This window comes from Dermacentor silvarum, chromosome 2, assembly GCF_013339745.2.
Source record: "Dermacentor silvarum isolate Dsil-2018 chromosome 2, BIME_Dsil_1.4, whole genome shotgun sequence".
Lineage (NCBI taxonomy): Eukaryota > Metazoa > Arthropoda > Arachnida > Ixodida > Ixodidae > Dermacentor > Dermacentor silvarum.
In genome coordinates, this window is record NC_051155.1 from 6,364,344 (window position 1) to 6,384,826 (window position 20,483).

General features: G+C 47.0%; 1 protein-coding gene across 2 annotated transcripts in view; it reads right to left on the bottom strand.

Annotated features, from left to right (window-relative positions):
* Positions 1 to 20,483, bottom strand: part of LOC119441294 (ATP-binding cassette sub-family C member 4-like) — a 450,511-nt gene that overhangs the window by 316,389 nt on the left and 113,639 nt on the right. For both annotated transcript variants that reach the window (XM_037705919.2, XM_049661127.1), the window contains 2 exons: positions 12,868 to 13,086; positions 4,225 to 4,314 (listed from right to left, as the gene is read on the bottom strand). In XM_037705919.2, the coding sequence (XP_037561847.1) occupies positions 4,225 to 4,314; positions 12,868 to 13,086 (309 nt within the window). The remainder of the gene's footprint in view (positions 1 to 4,224; positions 4,315 to 12,867; positions 13,087 to 20,483) is intronic.

A 20,483-nucleotide genomic window follows, 5' to 3' on the forward strand; every position in this document is an offset into this window, starting at 1 on the left:
CAGACACAGAAGTCCACACAGATGCAAGCAATCTGGGTCATGGCGCAGTTTTAGTTCAGTGGCAGAATGGAGAAGAGAAGTGGCGTATTTCCGACAATATTTCTGACTCCCTTTTGCTCCCAAAACGTCCACTCGTTTGCTGTTCTTTGTTCTTAATTTCGCCACTTTGTGACACTTGGCAGATATACAACAGTCTCTGGCCTACATTTTAAGAAAGGCCTTCTTCTTTTACTTCCTTGGCGAGGTGGGGAGGGGGGGGGGGGGCGCTGAATAAGCAGCCATCTACTGACTGCGACTACTTGCTTCCCATCGTCAGCTGGATCACTTTCACGAATTTAGACCGCGGAAGTCCATACCGACGCCAGTGGCCATGTCATGGGCGCTGTTCTGGCCCAACGTCAGCGTGGACGGCATCGTTATCAGCGTTATCGTGCATGCTCATTTCTTGCAATGAAAAAAAACGACTCTACCTTAAATAGAGTGTCTCGCTAGCATTGGGTTTGTCGCCTTGTCCCTACGACAGACCCTTCAACGTCACGACGCTGTGCCTTCTGTAAAAGTCATACTTTTATTGCGATAGCAATTATATGGACACTTCAACCGGATTTCTGCCGTCGGCGTCGCCGTCGCCGTCGCCGTCGCCGTGAGGTTCCGTATAGATAAAATCTTCGCCGCGCGCCGTATGCCCCAGAGGGAGCGTGCGGGGACGCGCGCTATCACGGCGAGCGAACGCACTCAATCTCCCACGCGCAAGCAAGGAAGCGGAAAGCCAGCGCCGGAGGGAGCAGGGGAGGTGGGGGGGGGAGCACTTCTCTGCCAACAACCGCGCTCGTCGCTCGTCCGCACAGTCTCTTATCTCTCCCACGCGCAAGCAAGGAAGCGGGAAGCCAGCGCCGGAAGGAGCGGGGGGGGGGGGGGGGGGCGCACTTCTACGCTGCCAACAACCGCGCTCGTCGTTCGTTCGACCGCACCGTCTCTTATCTCCACTTGGCTCTGACCTTTATTCGCCGCTCAGTTTCCGTTGAAGCGATAGACCGCACGTACCTTCGCCCGCTGCTGCGGCGTATATATCCGCTCGCTGCCAGCGTTTTGACGGTCGTTGTCTGCAGTCATTCAGTGTGATCTATTCATGTTTGTTTGTGCGCGCTCACACCACGCTTCTTCAATCAGTTAGTAATAGTCGGGCCACATTTTCCAACGCACGCTACACATGCAATGCTGCCCGGGTCGGCAGTGCAGCGCTACAGGTGTGTCCCTTCGCACGTGCTGCCCACGGGAAGCGCTTCTCAACACCACCGTTTCACACACGCCTTCTCGTGGTCATCGAGTCTCTCTTCATGTCGGTCTACTTACGCCGCAGCACACCTGCTTACTTCATCAGCTCATGTTTACTACAATTCATATTGCTACCAAAGCCGCTCACCTTACTTCGTATGACATTGCTGTGTTGCTATCGCATTCATCGCTTCGCCCTTAGGGCGAAACTGTGACATTTTTTGCTTTGTCCGTCAAAGTTAGTTGTCCGTCAAAGATCCCACGGGTCGCTATTAGCTTGAAGAATACTCGTACACTATCGTTTTAGACCTCTGGCCGCTTTTATCTGGATGTCGACTGCCTGCCTTGCTACCCGGCAGATACCCCGAATCTGTCCAGGGCAGCACCAGCCATTCAGTTCTTGCCATCTCGCAACTCTGACATTCGTGATGAACAACGCCGTCACGTGGCTCTAGGCAAAATCAGCGACCATATATATTCGCAGGCTCCTGACGCCTCTCGGCGCTTTTTTGTAGTCCGAGATAACAACTTATAGTTGCTGAAAATTGTCTCCTCGTCATCCCTACACGCATCCCTCTGGTTGTCCTGCACAAGCTTCAGGATGCGGCAATGGCAAGACACCTTGCCGTCCCACCCACATCCCACGGTCGATTCTATTGGTTTGGCATGCACCACTCAGTTATTCGTTACGTGGGCTCGCACGACTATTATCACCGCCGTAAATAGAAATGACCCAACCACCTGGACGCCATCTTCATGCTTTCGACTTCTCATATAAATGTCACTTGATCGCGTCGGCCTTCATTACTTTGCCTGTTTGGCTTGTTATCTCGCAGAAAAACAAATGCGTTGCCACCGCGACCGACTATGTGACGCGATTTGCAATCCATGTGCTTCCCACCACCTGTGCCACCGATGTCGCAGACTTGCTCGCCAACTCCTTACCGACAGCGGTAGACTCTTCCTTTTGAAGGTGATTGTCGATATTCTAAAGTCTTGCACGAAGCGTAGGACTCTGCCTTCGACGTGCCATCAACACAAAAGTGACTTGGCGGAACACCTGAAACGAAAGGCTACCGACATACTGGCAGTGAATTGTTGCGTCAAGCAACAGGATTGCGACGCTGTATTGCCTTTTCAAGTATAATTCAAGTTTCAATTCAAGTTTCAATTCAATTCAATTTACATGCATTAGATCGCCGACTCTCGGCCTTCTTTTCTGTCGAAACCCTTCACTGCACGGTGGCGTCTTCCGCGAGCCGCCCCTGTCGGCCTGAATACGCTCAACATGCTATCCCGCCCGCCACGACCATGCAGGTCAAAAAAATTAGTGTAGCTTGCACTGGAGGCGCAATGCTAAAGAGACAGCGGAGCTGATGGGTACCTAGCTAGTCCTGGCTTTTGGGCTAGGCTAAGCACGACCAAGTCATCTCCAGCATTTTCCGGAATTTATTGATTATTGAACGATTATCGATTAGCTATTAATTGGCTATCTGTTGGCTATCGCAAGGTATTCTCCACGTAATTGGGCTAGGCTAAGCACTACAAAGTCATCCCCAGCATTTTTCGGAATTTATTAACTATTGATCGATTATCGATTAGCTATTGATTGGCCATCGATTGGCTATCGATGACTAACTAAGCTTAAGTAGTCCCAACCATACAGGCAGTGAATTGTTGCGCCAAGCAACAGGATTGCGACGCTGTATTGCCTTTTCAAGTATAATGCAAGTTTCAATTCAAGTTTCAATTCAATTCAATTTACATGCATTAGATCGCCGACTCTCGGCCTTCTTTTCTGTCGGAACCCTTCACTGCACGGTGGCGACTTCCGCGAGCCGCCCCTGTCGGCCTGAATACGCTCAGCATGCTGAGCCTGGCTAGACTTAGCCAGGCTCAGCTTCCCTAGTTGACAAGGGTATGTGCCATTGCGCTTGGACCCTTTCTGCACGACCATTTCTGCACGGTTGGCCGCCAGGATCGGCCAACAATTTCTGTTCGCATGTTACGGACTGACGCTTGGCCTAAACAGTTCTGCTGTTAGTAACCTGCTCACCATTCTCCGAGTCGCAGCTCCACCAGCAGTTTCCCCAAGATAGACACCACAGGACCGGCCACCTACTCTGTCCATAGATGGATGGTCCTCCTGTGTCTCCAGCAGCTATGTCGGTCTTTCCGGAAAGCTTCTATCCCAGTGCACTCCCCCATTTTATGTGTGCCGAGAAGTGATTGGCGCCGCGCATGAAAGTGCTCCTTTGATGCCTCGTTCCCATCTGCTCAACCCCTCGCAGGCATCCAGCACGTTGTCCACCTAAACCTCTACGGTGTTCCAGACACCTTTTAACACGCTGACACTGTGTGCTGTCCTTCTCACATGCAGCTTTCGCTCGGCGGCACCGACTTGGTGCTTCCGCCACCGAAAAGAAATATGAGCCTGGCGGAGTACTCACCCTGCAGAAAAAGCTACTGTAGGGTATCCGGGGAGAAAATAGTGGTGCGCCATCTTTGTTGTTGTTGCCCTCCGTGTACGTAGTGTAAATACAACACTTGGAATTGTTATCCGTAGAAACATCTAGCCGGGCACGATCGACGACACAGGACGCATGGAGGACGTGTGTCATCATTCACATTTGCCATTCACCATTTGCTTTTCGTTTCTTCTGCCTGTTCGCTCTACATGTGGTCAGACTTTAGCCTGGAATATTTATTTCTTTTGAATTTCGTTCGAAAAAATACTAGCGGGGCGTTTTGTATCATTGTTCCCCCGTGAGCTCTTTCCTTCGGTGGTTCGTGCCGAGATATATAACCCCTCGTCGTTCTCACGTGAATTTTGCTTACTACGTGCTGCAGACTGCTAGCACTCCTGAGAGTTACGTATTTAAGGTTGCTTCTGCCTTGACAGAAAATTAAAATACCGCATTCATTTACAGAAAAAATATTACTCCTTACCTGATCAAACCTGTTCACGTCGTTAGAAAGCAGGTTGACCATTTGTCCGACGGCTGTCTTTGACAGTGCTGCCTGGCTCAAGCGTAGCGCCTGCAATAAAAATGTGCTTTTACCATATACATCCCTCTCGCCCAGCTACTCTCTCGGGTCTACTAAATACGTATATTGTAGCATTTTCGCGGACAGTACTCGTAAACGCGTCAGTACCTCTACATGGGCAGGTAGACTGAAGAGGGCGCCAGCAAAGGTTATAGGCTGTTGTCATAACAGTCGTCTGAAATGCATTACCATTCGCTGCCAAGACCTCCTCACCATTTACTCTGTCTGTCAACAGCAGAAACAGCTTCAACATTTGCCATGCGCTATTTATCTTGACGAAGTTACGAAATTTGCAGGCGCAAGTTGGAATCAGCTAGCGCGAGACAGGGGTGATTAGAGACCGCAGGGAGAGGCCTTCGTCCTGCAGTGGACATAAATATAGGCTGATGATGATGATGATTTATCGGATGTTTATTGACTTGACTTCCTTCATTGCTTCAGCACACAATATATTTCGGCAAAGGTCCAGTCGAAGACTATTGTCTTTGATCCATCTCCGCTGATTAAGGCCTATCTATGCATTCGGTCTGCCAGCTGAATCAACCGTTCGTTGGTAGCATGTATGGGGACACTATTGTAGCTACGCGCTAGAACCCACTCATGCGCTAATGTTTTTTAAATCTCGCGCGCTAACCTTCCAGCCCAAAAAAGGGGAACCACACCAACCACAGAAAAAATATAATTTTAATATTCCACAAAAAAACAATCCAACTTCTCCATTTGAAGATCTAAAGACACAGTAAAAGTACTTTACTTTGTTCAAAGGAGAGTAAACTGTACTAATTTGGTGGCATTTTTGTAGCGCACACGTGGATTTTCGAAGCTCTGGCTACACTACTAGAAGAGAAACTTGGGCGAGTTGGTGGGAATTCATGTTTGGGAAAATAACAGCGCGGGATAGGCAAGGACACAGGCAAAGAAGAACACGTACGACAATGGCGCTGACTCACAACTATATTAATTTCAAGGAAAATTCCCATTTAAAAACCCTGGCCGACAGGGCAACTAAAAAGCGATTGCACATGCGCGGCAGTAGCCGTTCGGGTGACGTGTCGAAGCACACAAGGCATAAACCATAGCGTCATCAAAACAAATAAGAACAAATAGAAGACTATGACTGTCAAACTCAAGCTACCGTGATACACTTACTTGCAAAAATCTTAACTCTTTATTACTAAGAGCGACAGACGGCTTACTAACACATCTTCCCCTTCTCTATCGATATGAAAGGCTTCCATAAGTTCCCTAGTAGTTTGATATTTATGCCAGAACAAACAATCAGTATTTTTTTCTATCGGTCGGCACCCACACTCTCTACAATGAACCTGCAAGTGCAAACCTCCCGTACTTTTTAATGATGACAAGTGCTCCTTTATTCTGATGTTCACACATTGGCCGGTCTGCCCTACATATACCTTTCCGCATAACAGTGGTAACCTGTACACAACAGCAGATCTGCATCGAACGTATCTATTAAGTTCTCGGAACAAAAACTGCAGTCCCTACCATGGCCCGACAATTTGTTATGCAAGCGGGAACTCATGGTGACCAGTTTGTTGGGGGCGGACCACACGCTCGCCATACCTACTAGCCACGTTCTTCGAGCAATGCGGAAACTTGTGCAAATATGACACCACCACCGGTCCTTTTTCATAACGCGCGGGATCTTTAGATTTTTTTTTGCCTTATCAGCCCTCTTTACCTACTTCATCAGTTTTTGACAGGCCCTCAAGATTTCCCTATCCGGGTAACCCGCGTTCTGTATTTTGGCTGCAGAATACTGAATACAGAATTCTGGCTACAGGTTAGCTAAAACCCCCTGTATCTGCATAAAACCCGCCGGGGTGGCTCAGTCAGTTAAGGCGTTGCGCTGCTGAGCACGAGATCGCGGGATCGAATCCCGGCCGCGCCGGCCGCATTTCGATGGAGGCGAAATGCAAAGAAAAAAAAAACGCTCGTTAAAGAACCCCAGGTGGTCAAAATTATTTCGGAGCCCTCCACTACGGCGTGCCTCATAATCAGAACTGGTTTTGACACGTAAAACCCCAGAAAGAAGAAGTATCTGCATAAAAGCTGTATTCTATAGCTCTCTTGTGCTGAAAGGTAAACTTTCTAATATTAACAATTAAGGTGCGTTGACGATTCCGGGTTCCACATGATGAGCAGGGTAAACAAATTAGGCTACACAATTCTTTTATCAACACCTCAGTGGAATGACTATTGCTTCCCAGACGCAGCATGGTACTTTCAATATAGAGGGTGTTTTACTTTAATGCTAACAGAGTTTTAAAGATTGCGTGTGGCATTTAGCAAAAATGTTATTGAGCAGGAATACTCGAAGAATTATACATTACTTACACTACAAATCACAATGCATAATTGACTAGTTAACAACAGTGAGTAACAGTGGCGTAACTAGATCGTCTGGCACCCGGGGTCCATAGATATTCTGTCACCCCTCTTCCCGGGTGTATTCAGGAAGGCGAGGGTATCGGAAATTTCTGTGGAGGGGGGGGGGTGATGTTTTAGCACCAGCACAGCCGCCTTGGATGCCGCGCATGTCGTTATACGCCGCCACACCGAGTCTGAGGACGATCCCGAGAATCCCGTTCGCGTCTGACGACGCGGCCGCACCTGTGAACTTCGCACCGTCGCGCTCGCGGCACCCTCCGCCGTAAACGCGAGCGCCGGGCGCGCTCGCTCAGCGCCCACAGGGGGATCTTCTTTTGCTGCTGTGTTTGTTCGTCTTCGCAGCAGAAGAGGGACCCAAGAGCCACATCGCCAGACTGTATGTTTAGCGACGCCCGCTCCGAGCAAGAGCGCAGCGCATACGAAACGTTCCGCTAAGGCAAGTAGTTTAGCGACCACTTAGCGAATAAAAATTTTTAGCCCGCATATTCGTGCACTTATTACGTAGGATATCGATAAAGCTGCAGCCGACAATTCTACGGTACTACACACCTGCTACATCGTGTACATGAGCTCGGGCTGCTGGTTACCGGAGCAATCATTACCATTTACGCCCAGTCAAGCCGGCGGAAACAGGGGCGTCTTCAGACATATATGACTACCCCCCCCCCTCCATCTAGAACCTGGCACCCAGTGCCCACGACCCCCTGTTACTACGCCACTGGTTAGCAATCAACTATTCAACTTTGGCGCACATATAACACACGAATTGAAGCCAGTGATTTCTCAAGAAACATCCACTTGGAACGAGTCTCGAAACTGGCACCAGTGTTGAGATAAGCGCAGTCAAACTTGATGTAAAAATGCACAGTTGTTCCACTTACGTTTCTAACAAAACGCCTTTTTATACATTAAAGCTCAAAAGTTACTGGAACACCAATGCATTTTTTCGCAAACTTATTCTGAACGCATTTCTCGAAACTGGTGTCATCCTCCGAATTTGTTCCAAATAGATGCGTTTAAACGCCACCGGCTACAACGTATTCATTCAAATATATTGCGTACAGTAATTAGTTTAAAAGGCAATTAGGGAAAAAACTAATAATTCGTTAAATATTCACTTCCATTTCTGTGTAAATAATGTATGCCGCAGCGAGTAACTTATGTCAAGAAGTAGAATTGTGCTATATGTAACAGGTGATTGTTTTTTTAATATTATTTTAACGACAAAATAAGACATCCTGCATGTAGCTGTGAAGATATTCAGGGAATTTTTATACGTTATATAAGTTCATCACTCTCTCTCTCTTATGCTTTCCTGTGGCCTTCTTTCAGTACCACTAGCCTCAGAAAGAACGACGTGGCTTCAATCCTTAACGCAATTCAACAGGGTATTGGGGAATTGAAATTATTATGAATTATGAGAAACAGACGACGATTATAGGCACAGTGAGCCCCTGACCTCTATTTTCGTTCGGGAAATTTAGCAATCTGGGCTTTCTTGCCTGCGTGGTTCACGGGTCGCATGATGCCCTGTCCAATATGCCTCGGGAGGATGTCGCCGGAGAGCCTATCCCCCATTTCCTTGGCTTCGCTGTTAGTTTGGCCACTTCCTTGGGACACACAATTAAGGGCCTCTAGATGTTCTTCCCATGTTTCGACGGTGGCAGAGTGGCATGAAAACGCGGCGATTTCCTCAGTCTCGGCCACCCATGTAAACATTCCAATACTCTTTGGTGAAGTCAAATTTAATTTAACAGTGACTTCCGGTAAGCTTGCCAAACATCATTTCTGCTCGAGAGCTAGCCTCGCTGTCGCGGATGACCACTTGACGCATTTGACACGTAAGACCCCGTAATAAAATGTAATATGTTATTGGCACATGCAAGCTGGTATCAGCTTGCGCAAGACAGGGTAATTGGAGACCACAGGGAGAGGCCTTCGTCCTGCAGTGGACATAAATACAGGCTGATGATTATGATGATGGTATTGTCAGTTGGATTCCTGTCATTTCTTATACTGTGTTGGTATTATGCAATGGATAAAAATATCCAGTGATTTCGGTTACCAGTTTCCTTTCGCTCTATATGGCTTCAGCTAAAGCTTGTTGGTGTGACATCGTTCTGTTTACTTCGCCATACTTTTGACACATAGGACAATGTAAATAAAACGGTCATTGTGCACTTATTTGTCCATTTCATTTACATTGTCCGTTGTGTGAGAAGTACGGCGCATTAAACAGAACGATTATTCTCGCTCGCCGATGTTTCCCGGCCAAGTCACCGCAACAAGCGTCTTTGTTGGTTTTGACAGACCCCGTATGACAGATCCCGTGACAGACCACACTGCAAGATGGGAATAAATTATGGTTATTTACTTATCACTACATTTTCAGGCATGGAGTGTTGCCTGACACCGGCAAAGAAAAAAATACATATTGCCGAGAGCTAGTGGAGCTATACTAGTTCAGGTGCAACCAAACTAGGCAGGCCCACTAAGCTTCATCAAAGTCATTCCCTCAATAGAACAGGAATTGGCCTCCCTGGTGCAGTATTCGGCCACTACCTCCCTCATGACTCCGACAATTAACCCATGGCCCTCAGTTCCCAGTGGCTGCGGAGCACCTGACCAAGGCGGCGGTCAGACCTGCTACGCGGCAGAGGGTGCTAAGAATCTCTGGTTCAAGGCAGGCCGCCAATGGAAACTGAACCTGGCAACGTTCAACACGCGCACCCTCTCGAGTGAGGCTAGCTTAGCAGGACTATTTGAAGAATTATCAGGCATTTCCTGGGATATTATTGGCCTTAGTGAGGTTAGAAGAACTGGTGAGGCTTACACAGTACTGACTAACGGCCACGTCCTCTGCTACAGAGGTCTTCCAGATAAGAAAGAATGCGGGGTAGGATTTCTAGTGCATAACAACGTAGCGGGCAACATTGATGAATTCTACAGCATTAATGAAAGGGTAGCAGTCGTCGTAATAAAGCTGAATAGGAGGTACAAAATGAAGGTAGTACAAGCCTATGCCCCAACCTCTAGTCACGATGATGAAGAAATAGAACAGTTTTATGAAGATGTTGAACTAGCAATGAGAAAGGTGCAAACTCAGTATACTTTAGTAATGGGCGACTTCAATGCAAAAGTGGGGAAAAAGCAGGTTGGTGAGCAAGCCATTGGCAACTACGGCATCGATTCTAGGAATGCAAGAGGAGAGATGTTAGTAGAATTCGCGGAAAGGAATAGGCTCCGAATAATGAATACCTTCTTCAGGAAGCGCAGCAACAGGAAGTGGACCTGGAAAAGCCCTAATGGAGAAACAAGGAATGAAATAGATTTCATACTCTCTGCCGATCCAAGCATAGTGCAGGATGTAGAAGTGTTAGGTAAGGTTAAGTGCAGTGACCATAGGTTAGTGAGGTCTAGGATTTCCATCAATTTGAAGAGAGACAGAGTGAAATTAGTCAAGAGGAAACAGGCCAACCTAGAGGCAGTAAGGGTAAAAGCAGACCAATTCAGGCTGGTGCTCGCAAACAAATATGCAGCTTTAGAACAGGAAGATGAAGATAACATAGAGCTAATGAATGAAACCGTAACTAGGCTGATCTCAGAAGCAGCAATTGAAGTGGGAGGTAAGGCACCAAAGCAACCTGTAGGGAAGCTCTCCCAAGAAACAAAGGACCTAATAAAGAAACGACAAAACATGAAAGTGTCCAACTCAAGAGACCAGATAGAATTCGCTGAACTGTCAAAACTGATCAACAAGAAGAAAGTAAGGGATATTCGAAATTATAACATGGGAAAAATTGAGGAAGCCGTAAAATATGGACGCAGCATGAAATCAGTAAGAAGAAAACTAGGCATAGGACAAGGCAAGATGTATGCACTGAAAGATAAGCATGGTAATATCATCAGCAATTTCGATGACATAGTAAAAGCAGCAGAAGAATTCTATACTGATCTGTACAGTAGCCAAAGCAGCCAAGCTACTTCCATTCGAAATAGTGATGAACCGGATACAGAAGCTCCTTCTATAACTAGCGATGAAGTTAGAAGGGCCTTGAAAGACATGACCAAGAGAAAAGCGCCTGGAGAAGATGGAATAACAGTAGATTTAATCAAAGATGGAGGAGATATCATGCTTGAAAAGCTTGCGGCCCTTTATACGCAATGCCTCACAACTTCAAGTGTACCAGAGAGCTGGAAGAACGCCAACATTATACTTATCCATAAGAAGGGAGACGTTAAAGAATTGAAGAATTACAGACCCATTAGCTTGCTTTCAGTATTGTATGAAATATTCACCAAGATAATTTCCAATAGAATCAGGACAACACTTGACTTCAGTCAACCAAGAGAACAGGCTGGCTTCAGGAAGGGATATTCTACGATGGACCATATCCATGCCATCAATCAGGTAATCGAGAAATCTGCGGAGTACAATCAACCTCTCTATATGGCTTTCATAGATTATGAAAAGGCATTCGATTCAGTACAGATATCAGCAGTCATAGAGGCATTGCGTAATCAAGGAGTGGAGGAGGCATACGTGAATATCTTGGCAAATATCTACAAGGATTCCACAGCTACCTTGGTTCTCCACAAGAAAAGTAGAAAGATACCTATCAAGAAAGGGGTCAGGCAAGGAGACACAATCTCTCCAATGCTATTCGCTGCATGCCTAGAAGTATTCAAGCTCTTAGACTGGGAAGGATTAGGAGTGAGGATCGATGGCGAATATCTCAGCAACCTTCGGTTTGCAGATGACATTGTCCTATTGAGCAACAATGGAGAGGAATTACAACAAATGATTGAGGACCTTCATCGAGAAAGTGCAAGAATTGGGTTGAAGATGAATATGCAGAAGACCAAGATAATGTTCAATAGCCTGGCAAGGGATACAAGAATTCAGGATCGCCAGTCAGCCTCTAGAGTCTGTAAAGGAATATGTTTATCTAGGTCAATTACTCACAGGGGACCCTGATCATGAGAAAGAAATTTACAGAAGAATAAAATTGGGTTGGAGTGCATACGGCAGGCATTGCCAAATCCTGACTGGGAGCTTACCGCTGTCGTTGAAAAGAAAAGTGTACAATCATTGCATTCTACCGGTGTTAACATACGGGGCAGAAACTTGGAGGTTAACAAAGAAGCTCGAGAACAAGTTAAGGACCGCACAAAGAGCAATGGAACGAAAAATCTTAGGAGTAACGTTAAGAGACAGGAAGAGAGCGGTGTGGATCAGAGAACAAACGGGGGTAGACGATATTCTAGTTGACATTAAGCGGAAGAAATGGAGCTGGGCAGGCCATGTAATGCGTAGGATGGATAACCGGTGGACCATTAGGGTTACAGAATGGATACCAAGAGAAGGGAAGCGCAGTCGAGGACGGCAGAAAGTCAGGTGGGATGATGAGGTTAGGAAATTCGCAGGCGCAAGTTGGAATACGCTAGCGCAAGACAGGGGTAATTGAAGATCGCAGGGAGAGGCCTTCGTCCTGCAGTGGACATAAATATAGGCTGATGATGATGATGATGATGATGATGATGATGATTTACTTTAAAAACCAGAAACCACAAGGAACACAAAACATTCACCAACGATTACGATACTCCCTAATGCGAAATTTGAGCTCAGCTCTATGCATATTTTCATTTCACGATATACTGGCTGGCGCGGACAATCTCTCTCGTGCGGCACGTTGCAGACGGAGCCAAGTGTGGCACGAATGCCTCGCTAATCGGGAGATCGCGAGAAGAAGCGTGTCGGTGACGCGTGGGCGCGATTCACAGCAGCCGCCGCAGACAGACATCCGCTCATGCAGCGCTTTGTTCCCATACAGACGACGCGCGCTACTCTGGCGCCATCTTGTAGCCATCGTCCCCGCAAGGCGCCTCATGCGCTTTTCTTCTCACGCTTTCGCCATACCCTCTCATGGTTCCTCCCCCTCGCGCTCTCTTCGCTTCTTTCATCCTCCGCTGCGCTTGGCATTCGCTCTCATCTATCGCTGTGCTCGTTCGCTCGGTTACGCCGCCGACGATCGCCACAGGAACGGGCGCCTAAGAGCTGCGCTCTGAAAGCACTACAGGTCCGGACGAGAGCACGCACAAACATGCGAGATAGAAGCTTGGACAGACCTTTCTGTAAACGAGGCTGCAGCAAGCGATGCGAATACGCATGCCCATTCGCTGCATGTTGAAGAAGTACGGGTGGTGCGTGAAGATGTGCATTCCTCCCAGGATGGAGACCCCAGCCGCTGATAAGTAGAACTCGGTCTTGCTGATTGACTCTGGGGCGGCGAAGTAGCGCACCACCCATCCCAGCATCACTGGTTGCATCACATTCTTGAAGCATTCCTGCGAGGAGGAGGAGGGCAGAGATGAAACTATAGAACGAAAATGACTCCCTCAAAACAATCCGTCCCGCATGTCCATTTTTCACTTCATTGACCTAGAATAGTCAGAGGAATTAAACCTGCTCGCCGCTTTCTTAAACACGTTCATGACGAAGCGCCAGAAAAGCACTGATAAAGTGTTTTTTCTTTCAGTATTGTAACAGGACTTTGGTGCCGCTTGATACTGGAAAGCTCTTCCAATAATGGTGAATTCAAAATAAATGGGACTTGGTCTCACGCATGTGCCAGCGTTGACCCTCTCAACAGCACATAGCGCGAAATTCCGCAATATCAATTTACTGCAGCCTGTGTTGCTATCCGCCTCCTCGCTACTCAAGTAGCAGCGAGTTTGCTCAGTGACCTCCGGGCTGACATAAATGTGACCGCGAAGGTAAGCGTCGGTGTTATCGAAGCTGTTCTCATAGCGGCAATGAACTTCTCAACAATTTCCAGTCAAGAATGTGAAGATAATCTGAAGCGCTTCCCATCTCGGTTTACATCGGATGCCCGCCCTCTACTTTAGACGTGGCCGTGTACAAAAACAGTCCGCGAAAGTCTACTTAGTGGTGTGAAGCAGGGAAGTGGCTCACGAGCAACGCATTGCACAGGCCACCGCTTTGGCCGCCATGGCACGGGCCTCCATGCATATCTGTAATTTAATTTCGGCATGGCAGCCCAGGCAATCAGAAATAAATAACTCGGATGTGTTACATAGATTTGGAGACTATAAAGCGTATAAAAAATGCTGCTATGCCCGTATACAGCTTTTGTAATAATGATTATTTAATCAGGTGACGCTACATTTATCGCAGTCTAGCATTTTACCTCTCTCCTTGATCTTTTCTTTCTTCATTGAAATCTCTAGCTCTATATCGTACCTGTGTATGTAAAAACTACGGTTATATCGATCTCTTCGCTACTTTTTTTCTACCAATTCTATAAACGTACCTTAGGCCCGAGCCCGGCCCGAGCCCGACTCGAAACCGGCCCGAACCCGACCCGAGACCGAGAAAGACCCCCAAGTGGCATCAAAGAGAACAAAATAAAGAAGATAATGAAAGGAATTTATTCTTAAGGCGTAAATACATGTCATATGCAATTATGAACACCACTTTAGCGGTCTGAACGCAAATACCAGCGCGCAAAGTAGTACGAATGACCCTGCCGGGCAGTATCACCAGCAGTTTCCAACGGCGCGACTTTGATGCGGCCCAATCGACTCCCATCGCCACCCGCCGCGGTGGCTCAGTCAGCTTAGGCGTTGCGCTGTTGAACACGAGATCGCGGGATCCCGGCCGCGGCGGCCGCATTTCAACGGAGGCGAAATGCACAAACGCCCGCGTGCTTGCATTGGAGTGCACGTTAAAGAACGCCAGGTGGCCAAATTACTCCGTAGCCCTCCACTACGGCGTGCCTCATAATCAGAACTCGTTTTGGCATGTGAAAGATGAAGATGACTTCTATCGCCACGCCGCCACAGTATTTTATCACGTCGGACGCCTCACTGCAAAGCATGCGCCGCCCCAGCCGCTTGCCCCACTCAACCACTATAGCCGAAGCGACGCCACGACCGGTCGTGAGCGCAGCGCATGGATGGAGTAAATGGAGACAGACAGCTCCTCCATGGTGCAGCGTAATGCGCTGCTGCTAGGCGACCGGTTGAGAACATGCGTGCAATCATGCATGGTCGCAGTGCCATATTTCAGCCGCGTGACGAATTCTCTTATCTTACCAATCATCGTTTTACCAATTCGCCTTTGACGAATCAGCAAGTCGCGAACGCGCTTGCACCGCGCTGAAAGCATTAATTACATAAATTTAGGGAAGGAATACAATGGCATTCTTTGGTTTGAGGGGACTTCGGTCTTTCTGGACTTTTACATTCTGTTGAAACAGCACAGAATACGTCGGAAGAAGAAAAGGGAAGTACACAGGAGTAGCACTGCTAGCTGCAGCTGCGCCGGGGCAAGAGGTTTTTCAGAGTCGAGACGCGTGAGGATAACTCGCTGCACGTTACATGCACACCACCAGAAAGTCCGAGCACGGCACCGGCTCGCGTCGATATACCCGAGTCCTGCCCGGTTCCGGTTCAAAAAGCCCATGCCGTGCCCGAGCCCGGCCCGAGACCGTGAAAAAACTGCCCTACCCGGCCCGACCCGGCCCACGGGCCGGGCCGGGCCCGAGCTTTCGGGTAAGCCCGAGCCCGTGCAGTGCTCTACCTTGCTTATCTCGACTGATGACCAGTTATAGCTTCCATTCTTTTTAAATATCAGCGCTTCTGGAAGGTGGGCATTTCATACGGGTCGTACTGGTGAATGCATTGGCGTAACATTACCATGTGCGGAGTCATTTCCCGACTTTGCCGTAGCCTCATATTTGGTCGGTTATTTATTTTTGTCCTCATAAGCCACCAAGGGCCTCTGCTACCAAGGCACTGCCCGTTGTGTTATCGTACAGAACTCCCCACCTGATTTGTTTCTTGCAGTTTTTGCAAACCCCATCGTCCTTTTTGTTTCCATCCTTTGTATTCAATTTACCGTCTCTGTTTCTTTCATTTTCTTTTTGGTGATTTTTGGTTCTCTGTTTACTTTCAGTTACCCTGTACTTGGTTGATAACTTTGTTCACCTCTTCCTCCATTCCGTTTCAACGCTTTTGACGTACAAATATATGTGCACTTGAAAATAATTTTTATCTGCGCTTATCTGACTTCCAAGGAGGCCCAACCCATGCCACCTTGCACTGCCTTGTTTGTGGTTTTAGCGCTGGTCCCCGACGCCCATCGGCCCACCGTTCTCGCAGGTACAGGGTGCCTCGATGCGCGCGCTCCCGCTAAGCGTGGTGCCGCCATTTGAAAGGGACGCTGCCATTCTTTTGCCCATTCCTCTCTACGGCGCCAACGGCGAGCGCGGAGAATTGTTTTGTGTGCGCAATCCATTCGCACTATACGCCTGGTGCATGCATTATCCAAGCAGCCAGCACTATTGGCGTGAAGCGTTGTGTAAGAGAAACCTATAATTTGGGTCATTTGCTGTGGTTTGAAGCCGACAGAGGTTAAGCTTGTAACTGCGTTACTTCCTGTAAGCCAGAATGTCCAATCTCGTATGATGCGCCTGCTCCCCTATATCATGTAGACAGAAAGCATCGGTGTTTCCCGTGCAGATATCCCGTCTCCTGGAGCGCACCATCAGTAGCAGCAGATGCGGAACGACCGAACATATATATACACACAAGATGGAAGAGGCGAACATTTGAAGAAGGCAACACAACATGACCTATTCTGCTCGGCGGTCACCGTGTTTTCAGCAGACTATCTCGCCTTACATTCCTGAACTTTTGCCCCTTCGAAAGATAGACGCTATGCATGACTTTAAATAATCAGTAAGATTCGGATTACAGTGCTCATCTTAAATTACAGGCTTATAATTTCGTCTAACGCACAACTTACTGCTAACACTGATTTATTTTCCTAGTGTTAGCGACCACTGCTGCCCTGAATTTACTGCAAACGTGGGCATTTAACCCCGAAATACTGTTACAAAGAGAATAAGAAGCTACAAAAAAGGTGGCTATGCATCAGTAAATAAGGAACTTGAACAGTTTATCGATAATTATATGTCTGGCTTTTTTGACAGATCAGTCGAGCAGAATTGAAGCCTTTTTAGAGTGTAAGTCGATTCTTTGATCGACCAGGCATGTGACACTACAAGTTTATAAAAAAAATCATCAGCCATTCCACTCTGCGAGTGTGGATGATCAGCGACGCCGTTTAGCACACGACACAGAGGTGACACGGAGTTTTGAACAAAGATACGAACACATTTATTGTCTTGACCAGTTGTCGCCGTAACGACACGTACGCACACACATTCTCGTATCACCTCTGTTAAATTGATTCAATTATATTCGCGTATAGTCCGGAGCAACGAGGAGAAGAGCGACGGCAGGAACAGAGAATGCAATCGTCGCCGCGGGCGGCCACCGATGAAGATCGTGCACAAAACGGCAAGCGCATGCGCGACGTCGTAGGCGCATATTGCTCCTCGGGAGTCCGGATTATACACGGCCTCCCTATTACGACGACAGACGAGAAGTGACATTAAAAATGGAGAGCGGCAACTTGTCTTTCTGGTTTTTCGTGTACATTCGCGTGGACCACCGCCCCGATTAGCGGGAAGAAACTAGGCACACGTGTTGTTTCGATGGCACCGTCAGCACGGGAGAGTGGAAGGAAAGGAAGCTATAGTCGAGTACAACAAAGGCAGGACCGGCCCCGCCCATATGACCGAAGCGTGGCAGCCGATCGCCTCCGCGACTATAGTCCAGCTGACGCGACTCGGCCCAGTTCGAAGCGCGGGCTGCCATGTTCTCCGTCGGTAGGGTCGCCGGCGGTCCGGCTCATGACGTCAGTCTAGAGTGCGCCCCCATTGGTGGAAACTCGTGTGCATCCGCCTTTGGGGGGCAAATGCCGCTGCCTTCTAAAGTTGTACCCGACCATAGACACGGAAGCGCTTGGAACGCCGACAAAGAGAGGGCGATGCGTACGTAGACATGGCCAACGCGCGTCGCCCTTTTGGGCTAACAGAACATTTTGGGCAAACATTAAGCAGTCAGTTAATTTTAACACCATGGTAGAATAATTCTTTCTTTCTGATCTAAACTGACTAGGCCTTAACAAAAATTACAGCGATGTCAGCAACTTCATACAGCTTTACTGTTATATTTTCTTGTTGCTTCTATATATGTATGTGTATATGGGTGTATAGTAATGCGAGTGGAAATTCGTATGTATCCATGCTCTTACTCGACATACTGTGCATCAAATGTATGTATAGCAAATCAGTGTAAATTCTTGCTACGCTGATTGAATAATATTTATGTGTTAGTCTTTCTGCAGACAGCTAAAGCGGTGTAATGCTTAACCATTTCTTGAAGCGTAGCATATGTGTTCAATGAAGTCATCTGTAACAGTTTGATGTATTGCCGGAATGCATGTGTGCGGGCTGCCGTGGGAGGGAGGCCGTGGGTCTTGTCTCGGATGCGCGCTGGCTCACTGGCGTTGGCGGGCTCCCGTCGTGGGCCACACTTAGCAGTTTGGACGGCCTTTCTGCTTTTCGGTGCTCATAGCTGTGTCGTTGGCATACGGGGGCTGGCACGCGCCAGAGCCGAGAGGGGCCGTGGCCTTTTCACTCCTGCGATGGTCTGCACCATTGTTTTTTTTTTGGTTGCATTTCTTTGTTTTCTTTTTCTATATTTTTCACAGATTCGTGACATCTAATTCAAAACAAAAAGTTATTGTTCCCGTGTCTGAATCCTTTATTTTTCTTTATATAACTGCATGAATCCATAACAAGCCTGTGACTAAGGATGCAGACGCTAGCGGATACCAGTCTTTTATGTTGATCTAAATAAAGGTATTATTATTATTATTATTATTATTATTATTATTATTATTATTATTATTATTATTATTATTATTATTATTATTATTATTATTCTGTGACATCGGGCTTGGACCCTATCTGCACTATCACCAGCATCGGCCCGCATTATTTCACAGACAGAACAAAAATTCACGGAACCCTAGACATAAACAGCTGGCTGTAAAAAGCAGCGAGCGCCGTGGTTCTAAAATGGCTTCTCAATAACATAGCTAACATGGCTTCTAAGTAAGAAAAAGCCGGCAGATCCCACGCCCTGTGGGAATCGATGTTATGCGAAGCAGTGGGCGTTTAACAAAACGACCATGAGAGCACCAAGACATCGGCGGCTAGATAGGTAGATAGATAGATAGATAGATAGATAGATAGATAGATAGATAGATAGATAGATAGATAGATAGATAGATAGATAGATAGATAGATAGATAGATAGATAGATAGATAGATAGATAGATAGATAGATAGATAGATAGATAGATAGATACTTTCAAAGCAGCAAATGTTCGCCAAGATTTCCATTTAAAAAAGATTGGCTGCATATCTGCTTGCTTCGCTGCAAATGACGTGGAAAGACGATAGTCTTCTGCCACCCCTGATATGTAACACCCTCTCTTCTCTCGCCTCCCACCCCTCACGCTCTTCCCTTCCCCTCTCATTCCTCCCATGATGGATGCAATGGAGGTTTTGCTGAATTCAATTCAAATTTCCCGCGTTCGCCCTGTTCTCGCAGCATCTGTTGGAACCTTTTATTACTGTTGGCTTAAAGCAGGCTACAGAGCCGCGGCTTCAATCGGCTTGTTTTGAACGTGTAGCGTCTCTTCGACACCATTTCTAACGCGTTGATTTTTTCATTGGCAGCGTTTCATTTCTTTCTGTCTCTCTCTTTTTCTCTGTGTTTCTCTTTCTTTCTCTCCATCTTTCTTTAAATGTCTCTTTCTCTTTCTCTCTCATTTGTTTCTTTCTCTCGCCCATAGCAAGTTTTGTTACAATCGTTGGTACAACGCAATCATATGGTTCCCATAAATGCATGTTTACTAATATCCATGTGGCTCGTAGCATACTTGAAACGTGTGACGCAGATTTTAAGAAAGTCGCTATTTTACAAATTGATTTAGAAAAGGCATTTGACAGAGTATGTCACGATCTCCTGTTTTCAATTCTTGATTATGTAGGTGTTGGATTATTGATAACAAAGGGAGTTAAAATGGAATATAATTGTACAACTAACCTCATTATCAACCATGAGCTAACTGAAAGGATTGAAGTGCGTTCCTCTGTGCATCAGGGGTGCCCCCTGTCACCTCTTTTGTTCGCGATATATCTAGAGGCTCTATGTAAAAAAAAGTATTGACAGTCCGGAGGTGCGTGGTTTCCGCCTAGAAGGGTGTGAAGTGCGTTTATTAGCTTACGCTGATGATGTCGTTATTTTCTGCACTGACAAGGAGAGTGTTCGAACTTCTATGAAAATTATGCGTGAGTTTCGTGACATGACAGGTAGTAATTATGAACCTGAATAAGTGTGTCGGTTTGTGGCATGGCCAGTGGCAGACAACGCCACGTGTTTTTGAAGGTATGCAGTGGACGCTCACACCTGGGATTTACCTTGGTGTACCGTTAGGCACTCATCGAGACACCAAAGATTTGTGGAATGGAAAGGTGCAGGTATTGAAAGCTCAAACTGACAAGTGGGCCAGGCGTGACCTCTCAATATTTGCACGTGCAGCAATTTGCAGCATCTTCCTAGTGAGCAAGCTGTGGTATCTCATGCAAGTCCTGAGCTGTTCCCGATTCAATTTTAAGAAATTTCATAGAGCATTCGCTGTGTTTGTGTGGCAGTCAGAATATGAAAGAACAAGCAGAAACAACTTGTTTCGCAAGTTGGGTCAGGGAGGCTTGTCATTACCAAACTTATTCTTAAAG